At 34.4% G+C, this 20372-nt stretch overlaps 1 protein-coding gene across 48 annotated transcripts in view; it reads right to left on the bottom strand.

Moving 5' to 3' along the window:
* The window catches only part of RIMS2 (regulating synaptic membrane exocytosis 2), a 462856-nt gene that overhangs the window by 132634 nt on the left and 309850 nt on the right, over positions 1–20372 (bottom strand). For 16 of the 48 annotated variants that reach the window (XM_080580638.1, XM_080580639.1, XM_080580650.1 and 13 more), the window contains one exon: positions 1686–1795. The exons of 1 other annotated variant lie outside the window; for it this stretch is intronic. In XM_080580638.1, the coding sequence (XP_080436764.1) occupies positions 1686–1795 (110 nt within the window). Of the gene's footprint in view, positions 1–822; positions 856–1685; positions 1796–2950; positions 3131–4636; positions 4709–7154; positions 7230–11502; positions 11566–14037; positions 14104–17808; positions 17917–18351; positions 18418–20372 lie in introns of all 48 variants that reach the window. 31 more of the 48 variants (XM_080580675.1, XM_080580678.1, XM_080580646.1 and 28 more) reach the window with 8 other exon arrangements.

Below are 20372 nucleotides of genomic sequence, written 5' to 3'. Positions count from 1 at the left end.
TAAGCATTTCACAGCACATAAGACGACGGAGAAACGAATATACTAGGGTGATGATCTGAGAAGACAGAGTTTTCTTGTCATGAAGTTTTGCTTCCAAAATGGAAATAAGCACCATAAACATTTTAAATATTAAATTAAAAAGTCTGATGAAACATACAGTTATACTACATATAGACCCTCAGTGGTATAACAAAGGACTGCAATTGATATCTTATGGCTTGTTAAGCAAATTAAATGGCTTCAATTGTACAAAATACAGAGGGATTTAATTTTATGTGAAAGTGTTATCACTTTTTTGAACGACTATCTTGATTCAATTAATTTTTGCTCCTATATACTTTAAAAAATACCGAGTAATTCAGCTACTGTATAAAACCACATTTGCATTAAAAACCATAGTTCTGATACAATGCATGGTTAACATCCAATATGTCAAACAGCCTCAAATGCTTAAATTTCCTGAAGTACCTGAAGTGCTAATCCTGAAAAGATAGATACATATGTAGGTTAACTGGCTTCAATAGAACTTGAAATACTCTTATTTGCTGCATTGTAAATCCCTGGTATTTAAAAATAAGCATATATCTAGGTACTTTTTAATGATGGTTGTATTTAGATAATATTATTATCTTTTTTCAAGGAGAATCCTGTAAAAATTATGAGCCATGGGTCTGAATATAAAAAAGACTAAATAATTACCACAACATTTCTGGCTATGTCTATGCAATCAAGTAACATCAATTGCAGTTGGGTTTATTTTTCCCTATATAACCTCTTAAAAAGGCTTTCAGGTGAAAAACAAACCCTCCTTTATGTACAGACCTTCAAAAGGTTCTATCTCCTTGTCTCCATTGTCTAGGGAAAGTAATAAAAAAAAAGAAAAAAGGGAACCAAAGCACAGGGGTTAAAAACAACGTAAGATTTATAAAAGATACAATATACATGTTTAGAAGGATTAAAAACAAAAACAAAAAAAAGAGTGTATTTGAATGTATGTCCATTTAGACTGATTTTGCACAGCACATCTAATTATCAGATGTGGAAGGGTGAAAATGCATTTGCTATCAAAAACATGTCTATAGTCCTCTTTTTCTAAACATTTTGGAAGATGTCTCCACTGACCGGTGCTTTTATGAGACATTAAAGATCAGCACAATTACGGCATTAATAAACCATAAATCATGAAATACCTTGCTGGCCTTCCCTATTTTAAAGATTATTACCTCTTTTCTTGCTCTTCCTGTTTCAAAGTGAAGAGGTTTTACATTAGTACTCTGTAACACACTCCATGTGAGTCCACAAGTGATCAACTATGTTCCTAATTCCCAAAAGAGCAAGAGTTTTCTCACTAAACAACATATAAAAGATCATTTCCTGTGCCTGTTGAAGTCAGTGACAAAGCATCTCTTGAGTTCAAAAGGAACAGGATCATGTTAATAGTTAGTTCATCTTGGTTCATATTGTTGACGACTACTGTAATGCTGATGATTTCTGTCAAGAATATTGTAGATGTTAAAATATAATAAAAGGAAATACAATACAAAATACAATACTACTATCAAATCCTAGTTCTGTACGCAGAAACTCAAGAGCTTTCAAATGTAATGATCAAAGAAAAATAAGAAACATATTTGACCTCCATGAGCAATTTTGCAATGTCATTAAGGAGAAAACCATACACTTACTTCTCTCCAACGTCCCTTTTGGTGGGAGCTGTGGTAACTGCCTGCCCCTTCGCCCTACTACTGGAGTACTTGATGGACTTGTCTGAACAGACCCAGTTCGAGGATGTGACCTATGAGACACATATCAAAACAAACCATAGCAATTAAATGACAAATTCATCCTTAAATACCTTGAAGAACTGATAAAAGTGCTAATTAGGTTTTAGATCACTTGGGACCCTTGCAGTCCCACAGTGAAAGTATTAACTCTTTTCATTAAAAAAAAAAAAGACAAAAAAGATTGAAAAGAGAAATATCTCTCTGAAAAGAAAAAAAGACAAAACCAAACCAAACTAAGGCTAAACACCCATAAGCTGCTTGTTTGCACAGTCAAGCCAGAAAATGTATTGTATGTACATTTATGTGCACATGGAAATAATACCCGCATGCACATACAATTACCCACAGACCAAATTCAATAATCTTTCCTCAGTTTGTATTTGGTTAAATTCCCATTGAGTGGCAAAGAGATTACAGGAATTTGAATAAACAAAATAAGTAATAAACTGAGCAAAGACACTGGGATTTGACTCTAAATCTCACTGGGGATTTGATGTTACTATCTCTCACTTTCAGAAAGCAAAAGAACGTATTCTGCAGCTCTAAAATAAGGAGAGGCTTAGTGAATATCTATCTCCTAGACCAAAATGTACTCATCTTTTTATTGAATTATGTTTACCCTCAGAGTAATGTATAGACATCTGCAAAGTGTCAGTCAGTAAAGGTAAAGTACTCAAACAGGAACAATACAGACTATGGCACAGTAAAATGTAGTCAGAAAAAAAATGGTGGTTAAAATGGTAGTTAAAACACAAAGTTAGTACAGTTCATTTGAAGAAACATTTTTGTAAAAAAAATAGTTTCATTTGATGTTATGATGGTTGTTCCATAAGCGATGTCTGATGAACACAAATAATTTCTCATTCTGTAAGAGAAAATTATGATAATTATGAGGTGTTTCATGTAGGAAACTATCCAGGATTCCTGATCAATGAGAAATCACAAACAAATGTAGTTAAATACTGTTAGTAAACAATTTACAATGGCAGCCACACCATTATATCCAGAATAGAATATAAATAGTGTGTTGGCACTGACAGGGTTAGTATCTATAGCTACTAGTGATCAGCTAAGGATGAGAGGCAATACCAATTAGCTACTGGGAAAATAAAATGGTGAGCTGGTGGGGCAGAAGGGGATTAGTCTGATTGATTTGTCTGTTTCACCTCGGTAAGGCAGGTGAAGGAGGGGCAGATCTTCCAGTCATTAATGAAGGCATCGACCTGATGAGGTTTGAGTCAGGACGCTCTGTGGATCGGGAGCGGGAGTTGGTCCGCTCTAGCATAGGACGTTGCTCTGTTGATCTGGATCTTTGATATGGCTGTCTATCTGCTGCTTCACAATTCCTGTAATGTTAGTCAAAAAGCAGCTCAGTTGACTTTTCTATTAATTATAAAATATGCTGCATGATACTGGTTTGGAGAAAATAATTTTGTTATCTACATTTTCTTTGGCAAATTTTCTGAGTTCGCTTCTTGATAACATACAGTTTTTTTTAAACATGTATGCATTGGCTTACTCAAATTCTTGATAAATGGGCTGAAATGTTTCCAATGTCTCAGTAATGACTATCTATGCAATAGTCTGTTTCCTGACAATTTCTGGGTAAAAATATTGTTTTTCTGTTTAATAATACATCAACCTTGGATGCTAGGGAGTTGTTTAGTTGTGCATTTTAATTGAGCATTTCTACTCACATTAATAGATTTTTACAGACTCCATTACCTTCAGAGGTAGCACTCTTTAACAGTAGTTTGTAGGAAAGTCCACAGCAAATTTGGTCACATTCCAGACGTTGTAATTAATATGTAGCACTGTTAACTGCATTACTAGACTGAGGACATTTGTTAAAATATTGGCTAGGCCATAGCGATGGATTTATACGCAGTACTTGGAATACAGTCAGATGAGGATCTACAACACCATTAGTACTTGCAGAGGTTCCTCCAACTACAGAAATTTGGGGTTATAATTAAAAATAAGTAAAAAATATATTAAAAAAAATCTAACCTTCTGCCTAAAGAACAGTGTCAAAACAGCAATGAAAAAGGTCAGCAACAGATGCAACAGGAAGAAGACTGAACAAAAAAAAGGAATTTCTGGATCAACCGTTCTGATCTCCTACTATCACAGGCAATTAACCAGTTGTTACTTTCAGAAATTAATCAAGCCTAACCTTTCTTCACAATGTAATTTTTCTATTTGCAAGGAGTAATAATGGCTAGCAATATGCTAAAATATGTAAAATCAAGATAATTTTAAAAGTAAAATCCATATCCTGATGAAGCTGCTTATTAACTTCATACTTCTTCCAGTTCTGCGAGAGTAACTGAACAGCAACAGAGTACACATGGTGAACCTACACCTGTTAGGTCTTTTTTTTCAGCTCAGTCATCCATCTTACAATGAAGTCTGTTAATACAAAGAGTGACTGCATGGTGATTACATGTAACAAGAAGCCAAACTTTAATTAGTATCAAAAATGGGAGAGACACACCGCAGCCCCATTACGTATGAAGAGTCTTATGTCATTAACAGTATTTTATTTCTAAGACTATATTGAGGCAGAATATAGTTTTCTCCAGGGTGGCTAACTTTGCTGAATGGGTCAGCGTTCATTAAAACAAATGTCTCCTTGTGCCTTCCACGAGGTAACAACTGGATTCCTTGAGAGCAACGAGGAACGGCCACAGACAGGTTCAGAATAATACCATTCACCAAGAACCTACATCTAGAAGCTCCTAACAAGCACACACACCACACTGAGAAACATAATGGCAACTGTAAGCTCAGGCACTAAAAGGTCAGAGAAAAAGTATAATGAGCCTGGCACAAAACCACAAAAAAATTACCTCACTTCTTCTTCTATCAGTTCTGATTCTGAATGGGACGCTTCATCAGCAAAAACATCCACTGTCTCGCTTCTTTTACGTTGTGGGCAAACAAAGAAACACAACCTTAGCTTTGATATGAACGTTGCTTAGTTTAAGGTAACTGTTTAATACAGTTTTCAGTACTACAGAAGGTGAGAAAGCTGTCACCCATCTGCATGGTGGTTAAAAAAAAATAACTTTTTGACTATGGGAATAAATTCTAAGAAAAACAATTCCTGAATTCAGCATAATTACAGAAGACAGCATGACCAAGGTCCAGACAGCCCACCCCTACTTTATGTACCCACATGTTAGAAAATCAGTGAGCTGACAGAGACTTTTTTTCTCCTTTTGGGCTCCCACCAAAAGTAGGTTTCATTCCATTTTCTATTTCTCTCCCTGTCCCAACAGCAGGTAGGACACACAGGAACAGGTGAGTAGCAACCACGACTCATGCAAACACTTCATGAGAAATTAAGCCTCTTTCATTTGTTACTCCTAAGGCTTCATTCTCTTTATCTGTTAATAAGAAATAGTTTTTAGGATGCTAGGAATCTGACTCATTGCCTCTTTTAGAAGGCACGAAGACATTTTGACCATTAGAGCCAATACTAATGACTTAGTGGGGTTGTTTGTATTCCGGAGAACATCATGGGGCCACTATATCTAACCTCTGTGCTCACAGGCAAAGGCCTCAGAAATTTCATATTCGATAGTTACTGTAAGTAGCCCATTTGCTGCAATCTGCAGCTGGCATTTACTTCAGGTAGAAAAACAACTAGGAGTTTCCAGAAGGGAAAGAGAGCACAGATTTTGGCAGCGAACCTTTTCCTTTTAGATCAAGCTTTGGCACCACTGCTGTTTTTGTAGATCAAAGGATTTGAAGACTATGCTTAATCTTGAGGTTCAGCTGAGGTGTTACCTTCACATTGTAGGTTTACAAGATGCAAACCTCTCCATACCCACAGTAGCAAATGGAGAGCTATATAAGCGTGACAACCTTCCACTTGAGAACATCACTGTGTGGTTTTTTGATCATACACATACAGAGAACAATTCAACAGACACATTACGGTCTAGAGTGAAACAGGCATATTCTTTGTCCTAACATTTTTTCTTATCCTTTTCACAGTAGAAATGTGCTTTAAGATCCAGGTCTTCAGAGAAGAACTGTCCCTTTTACAGAAAAAATACCACTCCAATAACCAGCTTGGACAGTTATTGCTCCTCACCTACTACAATATACAACCACGCATTAACACTGCAGTTAAGCCATAGGCATGGAGAGGGAGTTTTTAAGACATCTCAGTGAATGAAAAACAGATGTTCGTGACTTTTCAGGTAACATTCTTGAGTGCTTATGGTCCCAAGTTATCTAGATGAAACTTTCCTCTAGTCTGACTAGAGGACATAAAATGGCCAACTCTAGTCATAAAATATGAATTACTGATTTTTAAAGAGGGAAACATAATAGTTAAGGTATTCAACAACTATATAATATTTTAATGTATGTGACAGCTTTTTATCTTTGCCAACAGGCTTGTCATTATAAAAAACAAAATTCATTAAATGTCAAATAGCGACCTCTTCCTCTTAGTATTGTTTAACATAACATCCTTCTTTCTACCTTTGCTAAGGAAATCATACATGGTAGGAGGCCTACTCCTCTGTCAAAATCTACAAGACTTATGGGCATAACTCTCACAAAAACGGAAGAGCAGAGCAGTGTCTACTTTTTAACCAAGCACATCTATCACTCTGAAACCGTTTGAGCTCTCTGTAAGCCACCATGCAGAAAAGCTCTGTGAGTATTTAAATTTAAATTTTATATTCCAAACCCATCCAAACTAGAATTAGAATTCCATCATACCCAAGTAGCACCGTAAATTCTTGTAACTAAAATATCTAACCAAAGATGCTACAACATTTAATACTAACTATTAACTACTGATTAATCCGCATTGTTTTACACTCATATTCTGGAAACTGCAAAATATAATTATTTTCCCAATGCAGAAAGTAACCACTTCTGATTTTTAATTTTTCAGATTTGTTACTTTTATTAACAAATAAAAAAGAGAATTTTCAACAAATGAATGCATTCACTGATCTAGACTCATGTAGCCTTACAAAAGATTAGTATTTTTCCATAGTAAGCAATCATAAGAGCTTACAACACAAATACTTTCTTTTTTTCCCCAAAATAACTGAAAGCTTATCTGAAATCCCATGTATAACACCTTTTTACTGTGTTCAAGACTAAAAAAGTAGGCTATGAGATCATGCCAATCAAAATTTTACAAGTACTAGGTTGTTCTTGTAACAAAAAGCTGAAGAAATAAAAATAGAACTGTTGTAAAATTACAATACACTATAATTCAGCTCCTAGCACATCTTTTTTTCATCTAGAAACACTGAGCACAGAACAAGAAAAATACAGTAATACATTTACTAATGATCATAATTTCAAACTCCAGCTAATATATAATGGTAATACCTGTCAGTGTCTGTGGATGGTTGCTGGATTTCAATCCTTGGACATGTTATTCTTCTACTAGCTATAGGGACTTTGCTGTTTAGTCACAGACACAAGATCCTCTGTTAGCATAACATAAATAAGCATGTCTACAAACAACTGAGATTTCTAGTACCAAGCAAATTTAAATTTGAGTCACAAGTACTGTAATGGAAAACGGGAAGGAGCAGTACACTGCCAAAATACTGAGATAAATTGGTGACTGGTTAGCCTCACCAAATCAATCATCCATACCTACAAAGGAACTTAATATAAAATTATGTGTGCTATAGTTTTTAGAAGTCAGAAATGTAATGCTTTTAAATACTCTCACAAAATAAACAAAAGCAGAAGGTGAAGCAAGCTGCAGTAACATTCAAACATATTTCTATATACATACACACACACACACACGCAGACACATTCACGCACACCACACTGGTTTATATAACTACAGGTATATTTACATGACAGTCACAGGAATGACTACACTGTAGCACGCCATTATCTGAGCTACTTTTCTAATAGCTAATGCAGCTAAGCAGACAGAGCAGAGCACTCGGCTGTGATCCCAGGCATACTGTGCTCTACACTGCTACATGCAGGCAGCTACAGAAACTCAGTTGCTTACAGCTTGCTTAGGTATATGTATATGGCACTGCAGTCATTTTTGTGATTCTGTTGTAGACATATTTAATCATACTAACATGTGATAGCATGATACAATTGCTAAAATGCTCAAAGAAAGCACATACAGCTACATCGATAGAGATTTACTCTCTGTGATGCATCTTCTCATCAACAGATTTTAAGGTAGTTTACTGACAAATAGCAAAGGCCTTTCTGTAGAGAGTTAGCCACATAGTTTTGAAGAGGTCCCTTCCAACCCAAATTACTTTATGATTCTGTGGATGCAGCCAGAGGGTTATGCTACCTATTACAATCAAATATCAATAAAACCAGTTGTCACAGGTGCTATTTGTAACTGCATTAAAATGTCAGAAAATACTGCAAATGAGCTAATAACAGTAGTTTAACTTAACTGGTTAACTTTCAGTAGTTTAAGAATCAGTTTCCAGTATTTTACTCAAAGGTAATTTCTCAAAAACTGAACCTTCAAGGTTAGCATTTCCTTACACTGAGGTGGACCAAAGAATGCAAGCAACATTTATGTCGCCTTATGTCTTACTGATTTATTTAGCTTGTCCTGTTAAATTTCTCATATTAATATTTATTCATATTTTTATTCTATGCTTAAAATATGAAATGTATGCAGGTGTTCTTTCAATATTAATTTAAAAGTCTGAGAGATTTAAGTAGAGTTATGCTATAATATATTAAATGTTTGGTTTTACACAATTGTTCCTGGTACTTATAAAATATTTTCTCATCTATATAGCCAGTTGCCTTTTATAGTACTTCGTCTTTTACCAACTATTTCCAACTGTTAGCGCCTTTAACAAAAACACTCAGCTGACACAAATTAAAGAATCGCATGGCAGGAACAGATATCTGCATCTCCCTAAGATGATTCACTGAAGATTATGATAAACATGATTAACATTCAAAAGCTGGAAACACAAAATTCTCAGAGAGAGATGAAATTCTCTTCCTCCCCAGCCCCTGCCCAGCTCAATTCTGTAACTGAATATGGTTATGCAACTCTCTCTAGGATAACCAACTAAATTTTAATGAAAGTATTAGAAATATTCCAAAGTACAAGTGTTCCAGCTTTTTAACTTTCTTACATGTTTTTTCCCCGTTTTGGAATAAAAAATTTCACCCACTCAACTTGAATGTATGATCATAATGTATGAAGACTGACACAAACACTCAAGGGTTCCAATGAACATATTGTTCATGACTGAAGAGTAAGTGGTATATAAGACAACTCATAGAGCGGCATTTCCCACTAAGGCTTGAATGTTCAAATGCAGAGAGAGCACTTAGACTATAGACTAATGAAGTGAATTAGATGTAGGCTCAAAATCAAGCGTGTACCTAAATATGCCCTCGTACTGTGCAGGACTAAATACCAAATTTGCAAAGCATTTGTCCTTGGTAGTTTGTGTTGTTTTTTTTTTTCATATCTTAAATCAAACTTGAGCTGTACAAGTTGTAGTTGGTCTCTTTTTTTTAGTTAACATTTTAGAAGATCAATAATGTGGCAGACATTTAATTAATAAAATATCTCAAACTATGCTTAATAGTACATATCCATGTTTATTTATCCTCTTAACTTCTCACAGTAGACCTGTAAGTCTGACCTCAATGAAGTCAACAAGACTTTTGTGACTTGATGAGAACAGGATTTCAATCAGATCATTCCAAGATAAGCAGTTATATAATTCTTTGTTATCTTTAAAGCTCTTAAATCATGAAAGAGCAAAATATCATACTGTTACCATTAAAGGTGTTCAGTAAGTCTATTGATATGAACAGAATCTGATCCATTTCAGTCGTCCTTATTCTATTAAAGTATGTTCTATGCCTTATGGTGTACTTAAAAGTCATATTGAATTGCAACAAATGTTCTTATCCTTTCTTTCTTTTTTCACAGCTTTTGGAGATAAATTTAAATTGGGACAGAGAGTACTAAAAATAAGTTTATTTTCCAATTACAAATCTGTTTTTTTCTCAGATACTTACCTATGTTAGCATGTATACTGTACTAAATCCAAGACAAGTAAAGTAAGCTAAAACTATCTTAATGCAATTATCACAAACAAATACAAAAGCCTTGTTTACACTAAGCACTTTTCAGCCTTCTTCAAATGCTGTCCATTTTCAGTATGCTTGTGCACTGTCCCAGGAAGAACTACTACACATGGCCCTTACTGTCAGCAAAAATAAAGCACATACTGAAAACACTTAAAATTGAAGAGCCAGCGAACAGTGGAACTCTGCCTCAAAGAGCTAGTGAAGAAATATCGTCCCAATTCTCTATGGCTGCACTGATTTTATGCCAAAAGACCCTCATAAACCCATCCAGAAAGCAGAGAAATTTTCGTGAAAACATTTTATGCCAATTCTTTTAGTTTCAATTTAACAGTCATTAACATTCTCCTTTACTTTCTGAATTCCTTATACAGAATTCCTGTATTAGTCAACATATATTGGACAAATATGAATTACAATTTTCTTTTAATAGTCTTAAGACTACAGGTGAACTGTAAGTAACCCCTTAGGTAATTCTTCTGTTCTCAATATAAAGCTGTTTTATACAGCTTGTTTTATTCAACTGAGTATAGCCTTACAGTCTTCCAATTATCTGTTTCAGGCACGTGACTGTATCTGCAAAGATATATATTCCCTTGTACAGCCACAGAAGAATAAATAGCATCATAGAATTCAAAGTAGGGTCAATATTAAACTTACTGATAAGCAAAAAATAAACCAATGCAAAGAATTAGTTCAATATTCATGGACAATTTACGTTATAATTTTTTTGCACAAAATTATAGCTTTTGAGATACCAATGCACAAAATTATTTTGCATAATTACACAATTACATAACAAATATTTTTGAGATACAGTTTTGTAACTCTTATTAGACTTCATCAAGGAAAAATTCCCAACAAATCAGTGGGAGCTTAACTCAAGAACTTTAGGATTTATCAGCAACTTGGACCCATACCATATGTTAGTTTTAGTCAGCCAAAATATGTCACTGGCATAGTCCAGCTCCTACTTAGAAGATATAGGAAGGCAGAAGGAAGCAAGCTCTGTGCACATTCACAAAGGAAATAAGTACAAATAAAGAAGATAAATGTTGCAAGAGCAAGAAGAAAATGAGGGAGAAGCAGTAAAGTCAAAGAACTAATAGCATAACTTTCTGTAAAGAAAATCTGTGTGTTCCTTTGATCAGGAGCCAAGTACAGGTGGGGAGAACTGAAGAGTTTAATGTACACAGTGCTTTACATGGGTGATACATCAATCACATGGGGAGATAGGTTAGACAGCTAGAGCTAGGACTTTTCTAAATCTAAAAAGAATTAGGTCTCAAAGGCACATGCCCCAGCAGCGTGAATGTAGGCAGGTATTATCACTTAAAAAGCCCTTTTTCATTAAAGCAGCCCTTAACAGTGAGAACATATTTTAAATATAGTTCAAACATAATTAATGTTCTTTTTCTATCTGTAACTGAATAAAACAGCTTAATCTTGGTAAAAAAGACATAAATGTGCCTCGGTTCTGAGTCAAGAAAGCAAGAGATAAAGAAAAAATGTACTTATTAGGAATAAATTTAGTACAATAATAAACGAATTCTTATTATAAAGATCAGAAATACATTTTAGCTACATCTGCAACACTACACTCTTTACTTACCCATAATTTTCAGCTGAACCATTGACTACATGATCTGCCCATGAACTTGCACCATTGTACCACCTTTACAATGCAGTTAAAATAAAGAAGTGTTATAAAGAAACATATGTATTATTAATAACACTCTAATTCATATGACACAACCACTTCTCAATAAAACGGGAAGCTTTCCAAATGTTTCCAAATCACTTTTTACATTTCCTACTTTCTCTTAGGTATGAAGAAAATAAAATCTTTTTAAATTAAAAAAACAAGCGCTGTATTTTTTATTTTTCCTGACTGAATTCTTAATATATTTTACCTTTATTCTTTTCAGCAGTTTAGTCATGAATTTCAGTTCCATAAAGCCTAACTGATCCCTAATCTTTTCTTACACAAAAATCTTCAAGTTTTCAATGGCTACTGAGTTTCTGGAGTAACTAAGAAGTAATTGTGGAGATTTAACATTCACAAAAATAACATTCTGTGTAGCAATAATGTAAAATACAGCTTTTAACTTCACACGCCTAACTTTTTCTAATTTATTCATTTTTCTACTTGCTTGCTTTTTATGGTTGTTTAAGTAGCAGAGGAAAACTCACTTCACTCAGATCAATGAAAACCAATTAAATTTAATACCTACATTATTCTTCTAGGTATTAAATATGGGCTACCTAAACATTTGTAGCTGCATTTCAACAAATAAGTTGAAGACAACATCAAAACTCATGTAGAAACATTTTATCTGAAAGTAGAGCCATGGAGAAAAGAAACAATGGGACAAAAATGACGTTTTGATATCAGACAACAAAGGATAATCTGTTTCAGCAGCTTTACCCCAGTATGTTAAGAATATATGCAAACCATCCAATATTTGGTCAAGGGGCTTCAACTGTGTACCTAGAGTTCCAGATTTTCAATGTCCTGCTTAGGTATAACATTGGAACTGCAGTCATCCTACTGCTCAATGATTTCCACATGACAGTGGGTGAGAAGCAAGGCAGGGATTTTCAGAAAAGATCAAGGGATCAGGGTGTGCCCAACTTGAATATAAGTCTTCCTTTGTTTGTACTGAACGTCCCAGCCAAACTCTGCAGGTTGAACTGTTTAATGGCTTGAATATTGAATATATATCAGAGGGTTTTCATTAACTTTTTTTTTTTTTTTCCAGGAACCATAGCACGATACATGATTGGTTTCTTGCATAACTCCATTTTTTGCTAACTTCTCAGGTTTCAGAATCTCAATTTTTGAGATATATTCACAAATTACATGATCTCACACTTCCTGGTCATTATGTTGAAGGAAAACAGTATGAGGTGCAGTATTTGTGAGTGTCGCTCAGCTGCTCTTGTTTCTTCTATCTCAAATTGGATGGCACTAGTAATGGCATTTTTGGCATAGTTTGTAGCCAGAATCACTGCCTGGATGAAAGACACTTTAGTTTAATTTAACTTAGATTAGATTTAGATTTAATTTAGTCTAAATTAGAATACAGCTGGAGAAGGACAGATGTATCTTTACACTTGCCCTGCTTTTGTAAAGTGAAACTTAAAACTTTAAACCTTAAAACTGAAGCCAGTGTCTCCAGTTAGCCAGCGTTTTAGGTAACATTCTTCTGTAAAAGTGCTTTGTTATAGGCACCATAAATAAACAAGAATGGCTTTAAAATTGCAGCTTAGGTTTTGTTAAATATGACTGCTTATAGCAGCAAAATAAAATTCTTGCTATTAGTAAATAATCCTTGCTTTACCTGCTCCCATACTGTATAAAGACATCAGATATTGATTTAAAAATAGACAAAGAAATATAAAGGTCTAATTGTATAAAGGGATAGGAATATGAACTTGCTTCTTTCTTTGGATATCTTTCTTTTTGGACTTTTTGTCTCTCTTTAAACCTGAAATGTTATTATCAAATAACTACTTCCAGAGATACTCTGAAAGCTTTCAGATTACACTACAGATTTTAGTTATATTATGTTCTGTGTGATACACTATATGCTTATAAAAATTTAGGAAGAACAATAGTGCTCTTGGTTCCAGCACAGCAAGCACTCAGAATCAGGCTGAAGACTTTCAGTCTTTTTTAAGTCAGTATGGGTATTAACATGTCAAAAGCAGAGGACTTTCTTAAGTCATTCAACATATTAGAAGTATGAAATTGACGAATCTAAATTTTCCTATAATCACTCTCTGTGACTGATAATGTTAGCCATTAGAAATATGCTTCAGTTAAGTGGGGAAAAGCCTTCAGTTATACCTAACTCCTATGCACTAATCAGTTTTCCTCCCACATCTTCCAATGAACTTTTTTTTTTTTTTTTTTAAATAAGAGATACCCTTAAAAAAAGCTCCAGAGTGAAGGCAATAAAGGGCTAAAAGAAAATGAAGTACTTAAAGCTCTGGAGATTAGTTGGTCTGTATTTAATAAAATGCTGCCCATAGTGCACTATAAACTTAAGTATCAGTCTAGATGAATTAAAAATTTTAGACTACACTTCAAGACAAATGCATTACTCATCTTTATCTATTTTTATGATACGAATAAAAATACCTTTCAGGAGTATAGGTTGTGTCATCATAATATGTATTAGGCACTCTTCTCTCATGCCTAGTCCTCCTGAATATGAAATAAACAGCACAGGTATTTCAGACATTTTAAAGGCTGCTTCTTTTATGATGTGCTTTCCCTCACTGTATTTTTAAGATAGCAATGAACACAGAACACATTTATCTACTACATATTCAGCAGTATCTTCTGAACACATATTTTCATATATAAGTCATTTTAAACTTCTACTTTCAAATTATATTCAGATACAATTCAGTAGTGAAAAGTTACATCAACAGGAAAACAGAATTTAAGCAACCAGGGAATTTCACCAAGTATAGGATATGGACTCTGTGAAATTTCTGACTGGTAAAATGAAAGCCAAAGAACAGAATGGAAGCAGAAGTTTGTTTCCTTAAGTGAAGCAACAGAAATTTGGCCTGAAATAAACTGCACATTTTACACAAAATGTGCAGAAGTCACCTTTTACCATCTTCCAAACTTAAACCTCAATGGATAAGTGAAAAAATGAAAATAGCACAAAGTGTGGTGTCCTCAGTGACTGAGATAAGCTCCGAGATAGAAAAGTTGAGAAATAATTTCATGCTGTGAGAGGCTTTCAGAAGATATTTATTTGGGAGGAACTACTAATATTGGTAAATCTAGAAAAACAGCATGTTTTCATTTAAAAAACAACTGGGATAAAAATCTTGAGATCATTCTGTCATTGAGATGATGTCTATGTCAGACAATTTAAAATGGGTGAATGTCAAATTATGAACTAGCCTGCAATGATCCAGAAAACTGTGAATTGGGGGATACAAATAAGAACGTAATCATAGCACTACATGTCCAGCCATGATGTCTTATATATGTTCAATTTGAGTAGCTCCGGCAGCGTGAACTGATACCAGCTAGTGCTGCCACATTAAAGAGCCAAGGAAAACTCGAGTGGGGTACAGAGGTACAGGGAGTACTTGAGAAAGCCAGTGTCCAAAGGGCAGTGAAGTCACTGACGCTGCACATGTGCCTATTGTCTTTCTCAGACATATGTTGGAGCAAGCGTCTTGTCAACATTGCCTCCACTTCCTTTGGGAAGGAAATAGCTGGACCCCTTCAAAAGGGAGAACTATCACACACACAAAAAAAAAAAAAATTCAAAATGCCATAGACTAAGAATGTATGCAGAAATGCAGGTGCTTCATAATGGAAATTCATCATAGAAGTATAGAACTAAACTATCAAAGCTGATAGGCAGTAACTGAAACAAACACCAGTAGAGAAAGGATGAAAGAAAACCGAGCAGTCAATCCTTTGGGGAAAAAAATGCTTGAAGAGAACAAAAGAGTTAATGGACTGGTTGTGAATAACTACCAGATACACAACCAAATGAGCATGGAATAATAAAGAAGACAAGTAATTTTGACTGATGTATATCTGTCCTGTCTGTAGGACATCCACGCTGGTGGATTCAAAGTGATTTAACTCTGTTCCAGATGAAAGATTCTTCCATGAATGCTGGACATTATAGAACAATCTTTGCAATTTTGATGAATAGTGGAAGCTGGAAATAGTTATTCTACATGCTTTAAAAAGTGTAAATAAAAGACACGAAGAGAGGTTGCTGCTTGCATCAATATGACATTGATTAAGCAGATGGAACTAAGAAAATGTGACTAACATCTTGACCTACAACAACAATGTATTTTAAGATAAGCACTAAACAAGAAAAAAATGGGGGGAAAAAAATGTAAAGATAGATGAGGAAATGTAGTTTAAGAAGCATTTTTTCATGTATTTCCAAAACTTAAAGAGGAAATTACTTAGGGTTTTGCAATGTATAATGAGAAACTGGATAAAGGTTATGCTTTAAATGGCCCTTAAATGCCTAGAGAACTACTGTCAGAAAATGGAAAGACAAAAAGGACAAAAAAACAGGAAAAACGGTAAGTAACTATGAGGTACTCAGAATAGCTCATATCTGGTAAGATGACTTGAGTAACTTAACACTAACATACTCACAGGGAGCCTGGATTCAAGAGGAGCAGAGAACCCAGGATCAGTTCCTAGACCCAAGGAATCTCAAGATACTGCTCTAACAGGGAGCTGAGGACATGCCATTTCATCTTAGATTTTCCTCTCTGACCTAGGTGGAATTAACTTTAATAGGCCTTCTCTTAAACAAAGCCCTGGAAAAGATTTACTCCATTGCATTGCTTAAACTCTGTCTTTTTCATCTTTCTGAACACTTTATTATCACTTTTGTCCTTTATTTTCATTGCTCTTTATTTTTTGGAGAAACTAATTTCTGTAGAAATAAAGATGAAGATTTGCAAGTCAAGTTTCTCAAACTAAGACAATTTAATAGCTCCAACTATCATCAATATCTCAACAGTCACAGATAGAGCCAGCAATATGAAACGGGTTCAGATAAACCAATGCAAACGCCAGTATATAACTAAGGCACATAGCAGTATATAAAAATTATCTATTGAAAAAATGTAAGTATGAGCAATTTTCATCACACATTTTCAGAAAACAAAGTAGAAATCATTCTCCTTAATAAAGTTTTTACAGATGGACTGAACTACTGAGTACGCACTTACTTCATATCAGGTTTCATGTAAAACGGCATCATTTCAAATCAAATGTTAACTGAGTTCTAAAGCTTATAATGTCTTTTATATTGGAGAATTTTTCAAAAGCAATATTTCTTTAGAAGGGATAATTCTATGATATTGTAAGATTTTCAGATTCTATTTTTCTTCTGTATCAAAAGCTAGTTTTACACCTACTAAAAATGGTTATATATGTCTTGAATCCAGAGCAAACCTTAATGAAATTGTCAGAGAAACTCATATCCAGATGGAAGTTATGAAGTTAATATATCAACAGTTCTTTAGTGCTTGGCATGAAAAATTGTATATAGAGCCTCTTGCAAAGCAATAGCCATATCAACCTTTATAACTACTATTTAAGATATGAAGCCACCACTTCTTTTTAAGTGGCTTACAGTTTATTGGATTTATATCCTTATTCCTATCCACTCACGACCATGGAGTCTTTCTTCTGTTTTGCAATATTTGCTGAAAATATCATAATCACAGTAGTATTTTTTGCATTTGTAGTGCAACAACAGCATGTCATATTTCATCTCTTAAAAGCGACTGTATTCCAACCATAATTACTTCACAGAAATTATTATGGGCTTAACTTCTCTCTACATTATTTTTAGATATAAATAGGAACACTGATTGTCTGTAATCACACACAGTCATTGTGAATGTATACAAGTACTCATAAATTACAGAATAAGCACTATATAAATATCTACAACATAAGCTTGTACTTGTACATTTCACTATATTTTTCAGTTAAACAAAATATGAGATTTCAGAAAGACTCTATTTCTGTGTACTTTGAAGTAGATAAGTATTTCCTCATTATTTCAAAGAGAATAATAAGTACTAAAAGCACTTTGAAAAATTCCAGCAAAAATAAGTGTTATACAAAGACCCTTATACATAATAACCATATAACCTAATTTATGAAACTGACTTCTATAAAGCGCTTTAGCTTCTATTAGGATTCTGCCGTAGTACTGAGTCTTAAATATATACATACTCACAGAGTATCATAAAATATATCATGAAACTTCTTCATTGTATGTATCTGTCACTTAAAACATAGATCTTATCCTTAGTTTGGAAACCAAACACAGTACTATCAAAGTGTAAGAGGTAGAACTAACAATATGCTCCACATCAATTATACCTCTCAAGATCATAGTAAGCACCCTCAGAATAGGTACGGCACATCTTACGGGAGCGAAGTAATCTGATTGCATCTTCACAAAAAAGAGGATACATTGTGTGATCCTGGCTGCCAAAACATAAAGAGTGAACACAATGAAAAGCAACACAAAGGTGAAATGAGGACAAAACAATATGAAAAGCAAGAAATTTAAGCAACAGAATTGGTGAATTTAGCAGAACTAATTTGAATTAGCAGTTTGTTGATTTACATAATTTTATTTATTGACTTTTTAAAAGACATTGTAATAATGTGCAGATAGCATCATGTTCATGTACTACCAATTGTGGTCCTTTGGCAGTGAAAAAATTTTTAAAAAGTGAAGTATATGAAGAATTACCCAGTGATTGTCTACATACTATGTTAGGAAATCTAATGCTGATATTAACTCAGCTCTTCTAAGTTTTCTACCACTACACACACTGATAAAAGCAGAAGTGGACATGTAGGTACATAGAAGTACATGCATGATCCACGCAGAGTCACACAGAGGAAAACGTATACCTGGCATCTCTATGATGGTGATCTGTGGACTGGGTGTACCGGGAACGAGGTAAAGTAACATAATGACTGAGCAGATGGCAGGAAGAAAAAAACAAATATGAGACAATAAGATGGAGAAGGAATGATACACTTCACACAACACAAGACACAAAAATCTGAGAATACAGGGGCTACGTGTGTGTCTGAAAGCAATCTCAAGAAGTCGTATTGCCCATTCCCTTGCCTGAAGGCAGTGATAACTTCAGTATGAACAACATCTTTGGCAGAGGTTTACTTTGTCTGAAAGGCTAATGCCATTGGGAGACCTGCCAGTCTGCCCCCACACAGCGAGCTCCGGAGCTTTACTGTTTCTGAGGGTGTTTTTTAATATTTATCCTACTGTGATAAAAGATGAAATTACATGAAATCCTCATTATTACTCAAAAAGCTATTGAAGAGATATTCATCATATGATGTAACAGAACATGCCAGAAAAGAAATCCATGCATTTCAAAATAATGAAAACAAGGTATTTACATTTTGTTTGTACTTTGAAGAAAATTAAAAATAATAATTATATATTACAGCAGTAGATATTCTCAAGTTATTAAAAATAGACTATTATTTCTCTTTTAGCACAAATACATGTACAAAGTACAGAAAATAAAGGTTTTTTTAATACTTTTTTTTCACAATTTACGATGATTTATTAGAATGCAAAAGAGAGTCCCTGGTCTACAGGTCCTCTGAAGTTGGGGTATTTTGAAGTCATGTCTAATAACAAAAGTCCACAATAGAAGTACAAAACACTTTTACTTCTCATGTCTTAATTTGCTTGTAACTAATGATCTTCTAGTAATCAGACAAATTGTTACTGGTAGCTATATTACACACATGATCTTTGTCTCTTTTGTACATGGATAAAATATGTCAATCGGCCACATGTAAATATTCTTTATAAGCATAATAGGATAATTATATGTAGTCTAAGAGATGTTTGTGCTCACTGCTTCCCAAACAAATGCAAAAGCATATAGCCACCACTATAAAAAGAGTGTAAGTTAAGTCCCTGGTTATACAATTTATTTGCAGACAGGTTGGTACATGAATGAGGAGCTGTACACCATTCAGTGGGGCCCGATTTCACACAATCAGTTGAAAATTAGAAGACAAAGCCCTAAGAAGGACTAATGATTAAGAAAATAATCACAGAGCTACACGTCAGGCTGTAAATTGTATTAGTGTCCTTGAACTAATACACGGACCTGAATACTAAAATCAGCCTACACATAACAGCCCAGTAGTCATCATGCTGCCAAGAAGCATTAAAAAATAATTCCGTCATGTTCATAAAATTTCCTTTAGAACATATGCACACCCACAGGAAGAACAATCAAATAAAAATGTAGGAGTCCACCCTATAGCAGCTATGATACATGCAACAATGGCAAACATCTGCATATCACTCTACATTCACCACTCTGTAGTTATTCACAAGCTACGTCTGTAGGAATATACCCTTAAATGATTTAGATGAAATGCTGGAAGTAAGACTGCAAAACTGTTGCAAATATTACATTACTGTTAAGAAGTAATTAAGTGCTTCCAGCTGGTAGATAGCAGTTTGATGTTAACAATTTACTTTCGCTTCCCCTTTTCTCTCTTAAGTAAACAGTTGACAGTCTTTCTTGACAGTCTTTCAAAATCAAATAAATGCAATATATTCAAATAGCTGTTAAAAAGAAGAGCTTTAAACAAAACTAGGACTTCAAGCAGTGTTGCAGAACATGAATTTAATGGCAACTGCTATTTCCACACAGCTTAACTTACTGTCCACAAGACAGAACACCTCAGACTGTTCCCTTCACTTACTGGTATACGAAAGAAACACCAGCAGTAAATGCTTGGCTTCAGTTTTGACTCCTAGCTACTTCCCAAATCCCCACTAAATTATCATAAGTGCCTGATCTCTGGCATCAAGTTTTGTCCTAATACTTGTAGAAAACTCAGAGCTCTAGTGCTCTTATCAAGTCCCGAGACTT

Source organism: Anser brachyrhynchus (genome assembly GCF_964034855.1).
Source record: "Anser brachyrhynchus genome assembly, chromosome: 2".
NCBI classification, from domain to species: Eukaryota; Metazoa; Chordata; class Aves; order Anseriformes; family Anatidae; genus Anser; species Anser brachyrhynchus.
Note: the sequence above shows the minus strand (reverse complement) of the source record. Positions and strands in the feature narration are given on the sequence as shown.